Source organism: Mus caroli, unplaced genomic scaffold (assembly GCF_900094665.2).
Source record: "Mus caroli unplaced genomic scaffold, CAROLI_EIJ_v1.1 scaffold_16913_1, whole genome shotgun sequence".
Taxonomy (NCBI): Eukaryota; Metazoa; Chordata; class Mammalia; order Rodentia; family Muridae; genus Mus; species Mus caroli.
In genome coordinates, this window is record NW_018390012.1 from 6,252 (window position 1) to 20,145 (window position 13,894).

Sequence of the window (13,894 nt, forward strand, 5' to 3'; positions counted from 1 at the left end):
AAACTTAAAACAAAATACCAAATCTCTGGTTTTGTCATCTGACTGGATTCTTTTCTGATACAGAACATAGTGGAGCATGTGTCCTTCTTACCAGTTGGGACATCTTCTGGATATATGCCCAGGAGAGGTATTGCGGGATCCTCCGGTAGTACTATTTCCAATTTTCTGAGGAACCACCAGAGTGATTTCCAGAGAGGTTGTACAAGCTTGCAATCCCACTAGCAATGGAGGAGTGTTCCTCTTTCTCCACATCCTTGCCAGCATCTGCTGTCACCTGAATTTTTGATCTTAGTCATTCTGACTGGTGTAAGGTGGATGTTGAACATTTTTTTCAGGTTCTTCTCAGCCCTTTTGTATTCCTCAGTTGAGAATTCTTTGTTTAGCTCTGTACCCCATTTTTAATGGGGTTATTTGAATTTCTGGAGTCAAGCTTCTGGAGCTCTTTGTATATATTGGATATTAGTCCCCTATCCAATTTAGGATTGGTAAAATCCCTTTCCCACTCTGTTGGTGGCCTTTTGGTCTTATTGATAGTATCTTTTGCCTTATAGAAGCTTTGCAATTTTATGAGGTCCCATTTGTCAATTCTTGATCTTACAGCACAAACCATTACTATTATGTTCAGGAATTTTTCCCCTGTGCCAATATCTTCAAGGCTTTTCCCCACTTTCTCCCCTATAAATTTCAGTGTCTCTGGTTTTATGTGGAGTTCTTTGATATGCTTAGACTTGAGCTATGTACAAGGAGATAAGAATGGATCAATTCTCATTCTTTTACATGAAAATCTCCAGTTGTGCCAGCACAGTTTGTTGAAAATGCTGTCTTTTTTCCACTGGATGGTTTTAACTCCATTATCAAAGATCAAGTGACCATAGGTGTGTGGGTTCATTTCTGGGTTTTCAATTCTATTCCATTGATCTACCTGTCTGTCATTGTACCAGTACTATGCAGTTTTTGGTGTTGTTGTTGTTCTTTGTTTTTTTTAAAGCACAATTGCTCTGTAGTACAGCTTGAGGTCAGGCATGATGATTCCATCAAAGGTTCTTTTATTGCTGAGAATAGTTTTTTGCTATCCTAGGTTTTTTGTTATTCCAGATGAATTTGCAAATTGCCCTTTCTAACTCTGTATAAAGAATTAAGTTGGAATTTTGATGGAGATTGCATTGAATTTGTAGATTTCTCTTGGCAGGATAGCCATTTTGACTGTATCAATCCTGCCAATCCATGAGCATGGGAGAGCTTTCCTTCTTCTGAGATCTTCTCTGTTTCTTTCTTCAGAGACTTCAAGTTTTTATCATACTGATCTTTCACTTCCTTAGTTAGAGTCATGTCAAGATATTTTATATTATTTGTTACTATAGTGGAGGGTGTTGTCTCCCTAATTTCTTTCTGATCCTGTTTATCCTTTGTGTAGAGAAAGGCCACTGATTTGTTTGAGGCAATTTTATATCCAGCTACTGCAATGAAGCTGTTTATCAGGTTTAGCAGTTCTCTGGTGGAATTTTGGAGGTCACTTATATATACTATACTATCATATCATGTGCAAATAGTGATATTTTGAGTTCTTCCTTTCCATTTTGTATCCCCTTGATCTCCTTTTGTTGTCGAATTGCTCTAGCTTAAACTTCAAGTACTATATTGAATAGGTAGGGAGAAAGTGGGCAGCCTTGTCTAGTCCCTGATTTTAGTGGGATTGCTTTCAGCTTCTCTCCATTTAGTTTGATGTTGGCTACTGGTTTGCTGTAGATTGCTTTTATTATGTTTATGTATGGGTCTTGAATTCCTGATCTTTCCTTGACTTTTATCATGAAGGGGTGTTGGATATTGTCAAATGCTTTCTCAGAATATGATGAGATGATCATGTGATTTATGTCTTTGAGTTTGTTTATATAGTAGATTACACTGATGGATTTCTTAATATTAACCCATCCCTGCATCCCTGGGGTGAAGCCAACTTGATCATGATAGATGTTCCTTTTGATGTGTTCTTAGATTCAGTTTGCAGGAATTTTATTGTTTTTTTTGGATCGATATTCATAAGGGAAATTGGTCTGAAGTTCTCTTTCTTTGTTGGTTCTTTGTGTGGTTTAGGTATCAGAGTAATTGTGGCTTCATAGAATGAATTGGGTAGAGAACCTTTTGTTTCTATTTTGTGGAATAGTTTGAGGAGAGTTGAAATTAGGTCTTTGTTGAAGGTCTGATAAAACTCTACACTAAACGCATCTGTTCCTGAGCTTTTTTTTTTGGTTGGGAGAGTATTAATGACTGCTTCTATTTCTTTAGAGGAAATGGGACTTTTAAGATCATTAATCTGATCCTGATTTAACTTTGGTTCCAGGTATCTCTCTAGGAAATTTCATTCATGTTTTCCTGTTTTGTGAAGTATAGCCTATTGTGGTAGGATCTGATGATGTTTTGGATTTCCTCAGGTTNTGTAGTTATGTCTCCTTTTTCATTTCTGATTTTGTTTTTAGGATCTTGTCCCAGTGCCCTCTAGTGAGTCTGTCTAAGGGTTTATCTATCTTGTTGATTTTCTCAAAGAACCAGCTCCTTGATTGGTTGATTCTTTGAATAGTTCTTTTTGTTTCCACTTGGTTGATTTCATCCCTAAGTTTGATTATTTCCTGCAGTCTACTCCTCTGGGGTGAATTTTCTTCCTTTTGTTTTAGAGCTTTTAGGTGTGCTGTCAAGCTGCTAGTGTATGCTTTCTGTAGTTTCTTTTTGGAGGCACTCAGGGCTATGAGTTTTCCTCTTAGGAATCTTTTCATTGTGTGCCATAAGTTTGGATATATTTTGGCTTCATTTTCATTAAACTCTAAAAAGTCTTTAATTTCTTTCTTTATTTCTTCCTTGACCAAGGAATCATTGTGTAGAGAGTTGTTCAGTTTCCATGTGAATGTTGGCTTTGTATTATTTAAGTTGTTTTGCAGATCAGCCTTAGTCTGTATTGATCTGATAGAATGTATGGGATCATTTCAATATCTTTGTATCTACTAAGCCCAGTTTTGTGACTGATTATACGGTCAATTTTGGAGGAGATATCATGCAGTGTTGAGAAGAAGGTATACCCTTTTGTTTTAGGATAAAATGTTCTGTAGATATCTGTTAAATCCATTTGTTTCATAACTTCTGTTTGTTTCCATGTGCCTCTGTTTAGTTTCTGTTTTCAGGATCTGTCCATTGGTGAGATTTGGGTGTTGAAGTCTCCCACTATTATTGTGTGAAGTGCAATGTGTGCTTTGAGCTTTACTAAAGTTTCTTTAATGAATGTGGCTGCCCTTGCATTTGGAGCATAGATATTCAGAATTGAGAGTTCATCTTGGTATATTTTACCTTTCATGAGTATGAAGTGCCCCACCTTGTCTTTTTTGATAACTTTGGGTTGGAAGTCAATTTTATTTGATATTAGAATGGCTATTCCAACTTCTTTCTTCAGATCATATGCTTGGAAACTTGTTTTCCAGCCTTTCACTCTGAGGTAGTATGTCTCTTTTTCCCTGAGGTAGGTTTCTGTAAGCAGCAAACTGTTGGGTCCTGTTTGTGTAGCCAGTCTGTTAGTCTATGTCTTTTTATTTGGGAATTGAGTCCATTGATATTAAGAGATATTAGAGAAAAGTAATTGTTGCTTCCTGTTATTTTTGTTGTTAAAGTTGGGATTCTGTCTTGGGGCTGTCTTCTTTTAGGTTTGTTAAAGGATTACTTTCTTGCTTTGTCTAGGGTGTAGTTTCCGTCCTTGTGTTGTATGTATGCTCTGAGCATCCCTTTGAAGGGTTGGATTTGTAGAAAGATAGTGTGTGAATTTGGTTTTGTCATGACATACTTTGGTTTTCCTTCTATGGTAATTGAGAGTTTTGCTGGTTATAGTTCCCTGGGCAGGATTTAGTGTTCTCTTAGGGTCTGTATAACATCTGTCTAGGATCTTCTGGCTTTCATAGTCTCTAATGAAAAGTCTGGTGTAATTCTGATAGGCCTGTTTATATGTTACTTGACCTTTACCCTTACTGCTTTTAATATTCTCTCTTTATTTAGTGCATTTGTTGTTCTGATTATTATGTGTCGGGAGGAATTTCTTTTCTGGTCCAGTCTATTTGGAGTTTTGTGGCTTCTTATATGTTCGTGGGCATCTCTTTCTTTAGGTTAGGGAAGTTTACTTCTATAATTTTGTTGAAAATATTTGCTGGCCCTTTAAGTTGAAAATCTTAATTCTCAATCTATTATCTGTTGGTTTGGCCTTCTCATTGTGTCCTGGATTTCCTGGATTTTTTGAGTTAGGATCCTTTTGGATTTTGCATTTTCTTTGATTGTTGTGTCCATATTCTCTATGGAAACTTCTGAACCTGAGATTCTCTCTTCTATCTCTTGTATTCTGTTGCTGATGCTTGCGTCTCTGATTCCCGATTTCTTTCCTAGCATTTCTATCTCCAGAATTGTCTCCCTTTGGATTTTCTTTATTGTTTCTACTTCCCTTTTTAGATTTTGGATGATTTTGTTCAATTCCATCACCTGTTTGGTTGTGTTTTCCTGTAATTATTTAAGGGATTTTTGTGTTTCTTCTTTAAGGGTTTCTACTTTTTTTTTTAGCAGTGTTTTCTTGTAATTCTTTAAGGGATTTTTGTGCTTCCTCTTTTAAGGCCTTCTACCTGTTTAGCTGTGTTCTGTATTTCTTTATGTGAGTTATTTCCTTCTTAAAATCCTCTACCTGCATCATGAGATATGATTTTAAATCCAAATCTTGCTTTTTGGGTGTGTTGGGGTATCCAGGACTCACTGAGGTGGGCGTGCTGTGTCCTGATGATGGTGAGCGGTATTGGTTTCTGTTAATAATAATCTTACATTTGCCTTTCGCCATCTGGTAATCTCTAAAATTAGTTGTTCTAGCTGTCACTGGCTGGGGCTTGTTCCTCCTGTGATTCTTTAGTGTATGTCAGCACCCCTTGGAGTCCAGCTTTCTCCTGAGCTCAGATCTGCTTCCTGGCTGAAGATCTTTATTCTCTTCCATAATTATCCTGAATTCAATACCATCATATTACCTTCCTGTAATTTCTGGGATTTAATTTTAAATAGAGTTTCAGTAAAGACCAGATTTATTTCTTTTTTAAGCATGAAGTTATGTGGAATATTTTTTTTCTTGCCACAGTGAAACAGAAATGAATAAAACCATTAGAAAATCTTAGCAAATTATAGAAATCATTGTGATTAAGCAAACAGCTTTTGAATTACAAAGGAATGAAAAGTTGAGAAGGAAATTTAAAAACAAAACGAAATTAGGAAGATAATAGTCCAGAATGTGTTGACTAAGCACTTGGAAAGGTCAGAGAGCAGTCAATGACAAAGTAGAAAGAAGGCTGTGGTTAAACCCAACTGCATTTCGACAAGTAAGACCCCAAGGAGGCTAGGAAAGAAGAGAGAGCAACCAAAGGGAATGGACACTGAAAAATCATCCCTGGTGGATCTGTGGTCACTGAAAAATCATCCATGGTGGATCTGAGAAACAAACAAAACAACAACAAAAAAAAGCAAAGCAAAAAAATGAAACAAAACAACAACAAAACAACCCCCCCAAACAAAAGCAAAACTTTGTAAAGCTAGGAAAAAGAAGATTCCAAATGAAAGAGGAGATGCCACAACCTATCACCACAGGACTTAAAAGATGACTAGAGATCATCATGAATGACTGTGTGATGATGGACTTGACAACTTAGAAGAAACCGATGAATTCCTGTTCCCTTTACTGAGGATGCAGGGGATGGGGCACTAGGTTACAGCTGGGTAGGCAGAGGGATCCCAGCCTGTTCCTGTCAGTAGGGCAACCACAAAGAACAGGAACGCAATGCACATTTCAGAAAGCTAGCAGGGATTTTAAAGCTTTCATCATAAACAAGACAAGTTTTCAAGGAGATTTGTTTAGCCTAGGTTAGATAATGCACAATGTATGCAAGTAGCCCATTGGTTTGTATTGATATGTAGAATGTCATGTTGCTATCCATCAGATAAAAACAAGTTGAAAGAAATCTTGTAGACAGTGGCTGACATTGAAATGAGCAGCCAGTGTGGAATAGACTCTCCAAGTTTAGGTAGTAGACACTCATAATCAAGTACCATCGGGGCTTTTGTGACGATTTCCTGATAATGTCTAGGCAAAAGAAGATCTGCTGCTGATGGTTGTGTCTTCCCAGAGGTCCTGATGTGCTTAGGAAAATGAGCCAACCTTATAAATACTCATGTGAAGCATTTTCTATATTATTTATATTATATTTATATTGTATATATATTTATATTATATTATAAATATTCGTGTGAAGCATTTTCTATATTATTTACTAACATTACTTAAATTTTCTATTTTAGACAGGAGCCAAGCCCCAGTGGCAGCAGACTGCGCCATCATTCCATTTAAATATCAAACAGGAAAACCCAATTCTAGAACCCTATACTGTTAAAAATGAGCAGTCGTTTGGTAAGAACTTTATTTTTATTTATTTATTTATTTATTTATTTATTTATTTTTACTAAAAACATGGATAGTTAATAAAACCATAAATTAAAAAAAACAAGCAGGATACATCATATAGAAAAATTTCTTCTATACATTTGCTATCATAAAACAATTGTTTCCAGTTCCTAGTTATTTGAAGCCAGCCAATGCTTTTTGTGAAAAAAAAAAGCATTTTTTTATTCTAATTTCTTCTCTCATCATTTCACCTGTAAAAGCACATACATAGACAGACACACATACAAACACACACACACACACACACACACATCTTCTTCTTCTTCTTCTTCTTCTTCTTCTTCTTCTTCTTCTTCTTCTTCTTCTTCTTCTTCTTCTTCTTCTTCCTCTTCTTTTTCTTCTCTTCTATTATCTTTTCTTTTCCCCCTCTCTCTTACAGGTCCCCAACCCCTTCCTCCTAGCAAGTTTCTTCTGTATTTATTGAGGGTTGCCTGCACAAACTTGGGAAAGGTAACTTCTGGTGGCTACCACTGGGTGGGACCTTATGAACCCACCCCTCTTCAAAAGTTGATGGACCTTCCCTTTCCAAACCTTTTTTTCTAAGAATGTCCTAAGTTGTGGATAATGTTTCCAAATTAGTCACCTAAACAAGATCTTTATTCTCGGGCCTGAAAGGCTAATAACTCAGTCAGTAAACATGAGGACTATGGACCTGAGTTCCCTCTCCACATCCACAGAAAAGGCCAGCGGTGGCTGTGTGCCCTTACAGGCTCAGTGCTGCGATGAGATAGGGGGATTCCTGACGTTGGCTAGCTGGTTGGCTAGCCAACCAGCCTGACCCAGGAGCTTCAGGTGACAAAGACCAGCTTCTGCACAGGTGTGCACCCAGAGATGCATATGGACATCTTTAAACATTTTAATGTATAAGCACTTATTAGATGCATGCTTTGAAACCAGGGATCTTTTACATTTTTCTTGAATAGTGTAAGTTTGTTTTTATCATAGTCTAAATTTTAATCCTTTTAAGAGACTCTAATGCAAATGTAACTGAAAATATTTATTACATTTATCAAAGCACCACACAGTTCAACAATATTCTTAAAATAATTAGAGTATTCCATCATGGTGACTTAAAGTAGGCATTTAATATTTTTTGTAGTAAAACAATATACATTAGGATTCTTTGAGATGAGAATGTAAAGTATGGAATATTTTTCTAGATGGTGCAGCAGCATCTTTCCTAAGGACATCCATGCTTTACCTTACCTTTTACATGAACAACTGTTGCCTTTTAAATTTAAGCTCAATACATGGAGCACTACCGGAGAAAAGGGAAACTTCTGGACCAAATTGATGATGACCGTTCTGCACCATCAACTTCCAGATCAAAGGTCAAATCTCCACAAAAGGAGAGAGAGAATCTCAGAAGCACCCTTGTCAAAGTCATTATGTGAGTGCTGTAAGCTACCTGCATGTTACCTCAGTAATAACTGGGAAGTAATAACTGAAAATAAAACCACCCGTACATCTCTAGGGGGTTCCTCCAAGCCTTGTTACGGGGAGGTTAGTGTAAGAATAGATAATGGGAGAGTTTGAGTCTACCCCGGTTAAGTATGTCTCACTTTTAAATAGTGAAAGGTGCCTGTGCTACTATGTGATGTCAGCCAAGTGAGCAGGGATTAGGTGGGAGTGCTGGCTGTCATCATGGTGGCTGTGAGAGGATGTGGCCTCTCATCCCCATGTTGTCTGTTCAGGTGATATGATGACTTTTGTGATGTTGAAGGTCTCCTCATGTGGAAGGGTGAACATGCCTGGATTTCAGAGCCCTCCATGAAGAGGGGTGGAGGCTCTGATGATCCCACCTTTGCCCTGTTCTCACACAGCTTTGTGGAGGTTGTTTGGTGCCCCTCTCTTGCTTCATTCTGACTCTCAGGGTACTAACATCTACCCATGGAACACATAGGACTCATGACCTATTGTGGTAAGTGGCTCAGTCAGAGAAGGCCACTTATTTCTTCCATGGGCCATTTCTCTACCTGGACCTCTTGAGGGGAACTGTGGGTACTAAGAGCTTACGAAGAGCAAGTGGAGGTGTGTGTGTTCTCACAGTGCATGTGAATGTGCTTTCTGTTTGTTTGTTTGATTGATTGATTGATTGATTGATTGATTGATTGATTTCATCCAGGATCTTACTATATAGTCCTGGATAGAGTCAAATTCATAGTCCTGCCTGTGTCCCTCAAGTGCTGGAGGAAACACAGGCATGTGCCATTGCATTTAGTCTAGAGTGGTTTTGAGTTTGCTGTTGTTGATGCCATAAGAATATTGGCATCTTGGGGCACTTGCATCACTTTTATTGTTTTCTTTGCATGAGCTCACTCAGATCAGCTGGTGTCAAATCAACACCAGATCATTAGGAGAAAGAGCCCAGAGTTACACACTTGTAGAAGAAATGTTCCTCACCCCTATTTCTGGTATTTCGGGTTGAACCTAAGGCATCATGCTGTATTGCAATGTATTGTTGAAGCACAAACACAATTCTCTTTTAATTTTTATTTCAAGATAGTGTTTTATTATTTAGCTTAGAACTTGGCATCATTTTTACATCAGCCTCAGTAATAGCTAGTACTGTCCACATGTGCAATAACACCTGGCAAGAAATAGGATCTTGTTTTGCTCCTTCCTACTCTTTGAGCCCTCCTCTTTCCTTCCTCTTTCCTCTCCTCCTTTACCTGGATGGATTAGATATAACAATTTTACATGCATAAAAATAGCAGCACTTAGTGAGTAAATGATCAGCTCTTTGGAAAGTTACTGGCCAGCTCTTTGGAAAGTGATCCTGTTTGCTTAGCTTGGTCCTCGTGCAGTGACTAGAAGGGCCCCAGTCAAACCCCACAGATACCAGAGCATGGGGCGGCTGACAAGAGCTTCCTTGATGCAACTTCTTTTAATTTCTAGGCCTCATTTAAAAAGGAAAGAAAGAAGAACACATCTTGGGTTTCAGTTTGATATAGGGTCTCAGTCTGAGTTCTTCATTTCATCAGGCTTATAGAATTATCATCTTCCTCACTTGAGTGTGAAGACCCGAGGCCCCAGCCACATAAGCACAGCTATAATCTCAGTATTTTTGCTAGATCTGCCTTGACATATTTTCTTTTCAATTTAAAAAATGTATAATTTTCCCATTTCCTCCCTTCACCGTCTCCCATTCCCATGTCTTTTTCCTTCACCCCTTCCATGCTCCCACCCCAATTTCTTTCAAATTTGTGAAAGGCTTTTTTTCTCTTGATTATTATTGTTTTACACACACACACACACACACACACACACACGGAGTTAAATAGAACCTGCTGTGTCTGTTTACTGTGTGTGTATGTGTGTGTGTGTGTGTATGTATATATATATATATATATATATATATATATATATATATATATATATATATACATATATTCTGTATATATGATTTCAGGGCTGGCCAACAGATACTAGATAACCAACTGGGAGTTTACCCATAGGAAAGACACATTCTCCCTTCTTGGTTGTTAGTTGCCTGTAGTTCTTTTTCTAAGGGTAGAGCTTTGGTGAGATTTCTCTCTTCCATATTAGCATATCCATTGGTATTGTCATTGTTAAAATCTTGTTTAGGCAGCCATGTTGTTGAGGTGTCATGGATATAACTTCCTGTCATCTCTAGGAGATACAACCTCATAGCAGACTGCCTAGTCCTTTGACTCATACAGTCTTTCTTTCCCCCTTTTCTCAGTGTTCCTTGAGTTTTAGATGCACGGGTTGTTTTGTACATCTATTTATCAGTACTCTGTACTCCAGGATCAATTGATCTTCACATTGTGACTAGTTATGGTTTTCTGTTACGATCTCTGTCCATCTTACTCTGTCTGGGGAGTGAGAACTATAAGGCTAAGTGCTTAGAATGCAGTTAGTAATTATTCTTTTCTAATACAGTGGCAGCAGTAGGTTCTTCTTTGAGAATCCATGACCTCACTAGCCCTCGGCAGTTGAAGCGGTTTCTGGTACCAGACATGATTTCCCTATTGCTGAGCTGTCTTTAAATCCATTTAGGTATCTGTAGGTCACCACAGGCATGCAAGTGCCACTATTTCACCTTTAGGGCCATCTTGGCATGCTGGTTAGTGTTGTGGTTCACAGACATCACTACTAATGATTCCCCTCCCTTGGCAGCTTCTGTCATTATGAATGCTGATTCTCAAGGTGGAGACTTTCAGGTCAGGTCCAGCTGGGATCTTGGGAATCCTGTGTCTGAAGTGGAGTTCTCAGCAATAGGGAGTTACCTTTACTCTCTGAGAGGCAATTGATGACAGCATCAATAGTCTATGTTGCTTTGGGAGTCTATCCCATGAGCAACAACTTGAAAGATTCTCATGCTTGGTTCTGGCATTTTTGTTAGATGCCCTATGGCTCTTTTAGGGAGCATTGTCAGCCCAATGGCATTACTTCATCTAAGATATATAGGTAATTTTAGCCAAATGTAAAAGAATATGATTCCTTCAGGCTTTTCCAAATATTCCTACTGTTGTTTTTCCTGTACCCCCTTTGTACTGACCTACTTTTCTCCTTCCCAGTTAAAAAGCTCTCCCCACTTTTCCAGTGCCCCCTTTATTACATGTGTATCCTGCTATTTCCCTCTCTAGGTCTTCTTCTCCCAATGGTCCGTTTTTACTTAACTGGTGTCAGCAGTTTCTAACCTGGTTTCTCCAGGATATACACTCACAGCTGAAGATCTGTATCTGGGAGCCTGAGGTGAGGGAGGACAAGTGGGGTTTGTCTTTCTGGGTCTGGGTTACCTCAGTCAATACAATGGTGATTATCAAAGGTTGGAGAGAATTTAGGTGGATCATGAAAGGACACAAAGCATCAAATATACAGGAGGAATAAGAGCTATTTTTCCAGACAATCTTTGCAGAACAAGGGGAAGTAGAGCAAATAAAAACTATGTGTATAAGATCAGTGAGGTGAATAAATTTAAAAAGTTTTATTCTGGAAAAAAAGTATTTGAGTGAAATACAGTAAAAGGCAGTCCATGCTACTAGANTTAATTGTACATTGTATTAATAAGTCACAATATCACCCTTTGTTTAATATATACATCATTATAACTTTGCTTATGACAAACTTATCACTAAATTAAAAGACATACAATTACAATTTATAAACTTACTATGTAAATGAAGATGTAAGCTGACTTTATGGGGTGAGGGAGCTTCCTTCCTTTCCTAGGTTTTATTATAACTAGGTGCTACATTTTTGACAAATGCTTTTTCTACTGAGATGACCATTGGCCTTTCTCCTTTATTCTCTCATAGATGATACATTTCACTAATGGCTTTCCTAAGTTTCACTCAGTTACTGCATACCTTAGTCTATATAATATTGCTGGATTTTATTTGCTAAATTTGTTGGACAATTTGAAATTTATATTTATGTACAGAAAACTCAGTAGTGCACCTTTAACCTAGGTGGCAAGTTCCTTGGTCTTTGCTGTTTCCAGTTTGGCAGGGAAAGTCACACATTTGGACAGTTGGCTCCCCATTTCTGTGTAGCTGGTTCAGGTAGCTTTCACCAGCCTATCCAGAGTTCTTTATCTTCCCTGTTAACATGGGAAAGCAACAGTGTTCCTGAGGACCACCTGCCCAGCCTTTGATGATGCAGTAGTCCCCTCCCCAGTAACATTGCAACACAGGACAGGCAGGAAGGACAACAACTGGGTAGGGCTACATTGTGTCCAAACAATATTAGCTGAGCCTTCTTATTCTCATCCAAAGTCAGAGCAGTATTGATGCCTTCTTGAAGCATAGGTGATCTCTTCATGAGAATGGACTCTGCTTGTCTGCCTTTTTTTATGGTTGAAGCAGTGAGGAACTACATACAGTCCATGACTCAGGGAACTGGTATACTCTCTGGTGATTACAGAACATAGTGTTCCTGCAGCAGGCAGATGCAGTTGGGATACCTAACAAAGTGATGGGGGCCTCATTTGCTCTGGACATCCTATCCAGCACCCTAGTTCCCAGGCCCTTGTTCACAGAGAGGATGTGTAACCCTTTGGGTATTCAGCTTCTTCACAGCAGCAGGTCGCAGGCTCCGTCTTCCTCTCTTCTTCCTTTCCTTCTGGACTTGTTCCACTGGAGGAGAGAGAGATTTGCTGTTTTGTGATGATTTTTAAAGAGGTGAAATGTTTGGGCCTGCTGCATCATATCTCTAGCTCTGTTATCCAGTCTCTACTAGCCTCATAAAATAAATTGGGACTGTGACCTTTTTTCTCTGTTTTCTGAAGATGTTTCTGTAGAATTAGTTGGATTTCTTCCCTGACAGAATCCATTAGTGAGACTACCTGGACCTGAAATTTTCTCACTTTGAAATTAATTACTAATTTAATTAATTTGCTTGATATTGATCTAGTCATATTTTATATGTTTTTCTGGAGCCCTGTTTGGAACATTTTTTCCTTTGGGGTATGTGTTGCTCCCTTTTGCTATCTAATTTTCTGTGTAACTAGCTATCAAGATAATCTCATTTTCTGCCACCTTTGGTACCAGTTGACTCTGGGTGAGGGCCTTTCTGGAGGCACCAGGCCAGTTGCTTGCCATCCTCCTTTGAGAGAGAGACAGAAGCATTTTAAGCTGTCTGGTTCTCAGTGCCTGCCTTTTCTTCTTGTCTCCTCATAATCATGGGTTAAAATTATGTCTCTTCTGCTTTCACACATGAAAAGAAAGGGATTGCCGGTGCTATTTTGAACTAAAAATGTCTTAATTTTATAAAGAGTAAAATACCAACATAGTTATATTTTTTTACTTTTGAAAAATAAAGAATATCCTATTTTTCTTTTATTTTCTTTTAGTATAGAATAGAGTTTTTTTGGGATTCATGGAAAGGGAAATTGAGAAGGGAGTACAGGCAGAGAAAGATGAGGGGGGAGACAGACAGACAGACAGACAGACAGACAAAGAGAAGGAGGAAGAGGAGGAGGAGGAAGAGGAAGAAGAGGAAGAAAAAGAGGAGGAGGAGGAAGAGGGAGAGGGAAGGGTATGAGGGGAGTGGAGGGGGACTCTTTGGAAAGTGAACCCATCTGCTTAGCTTAGATCCTCATGCCATGGTTACTGGTCAGTCAGAAGGGCCCCAGTCAAACCCCACAGACACTGGATCATAGGGCGGCTGACAAGATGCAACTTCTTTTAATTTCTAGGCCTCATTTAAAAAGGAAAGAAAGAAGAACACATCTTGGGTTTCAGTTTGATATAGGGTCTCAGTCTGAATTCCTCATTTCACTCAGGCCTATAGAATTATCATCTTCCTCACGTGAGTGTGAAGACCCGAGGCCCCAGCCACATAAGCACACATTGAGAGAGAGCAGGGAGGGAGAAGGGGAGAGAAGGAGGGAAGGGGTCAGGGAGAGAGGAGAGA

The 13,894-nt window shown here is 38.7% G+C and overlaps 1 protein-coding gene across 1 annotated transcript in view; it reads left to right on the top strand.

Moving 5' to 3' along the window:
* LOC110288426 (dynein heavy chain 7, axonemal-like) overlaps positions 1 to 13,894 on the top strand; it is a gene marked incomplete at both ends in the record, with an annotated part of 18,721 nt that overhangs the window by 687 nt on the left and 4,140 nt on the right. Inside the window, 2 exons of the mRNA XM_021154780.1 lie at positions 6,349 to 6,457; positions 7,754 to 7,901. Coding sequence (XP_021010439.1) covers positions 6,349 to 6,457; positions 7,754 to 7,901 — 257 coding nt within the window. The remainder of the gene's footprint in view (positions 1 to 6,348; positions 6,458 to 7,753; positions 7,902 to 13,894) is intronic.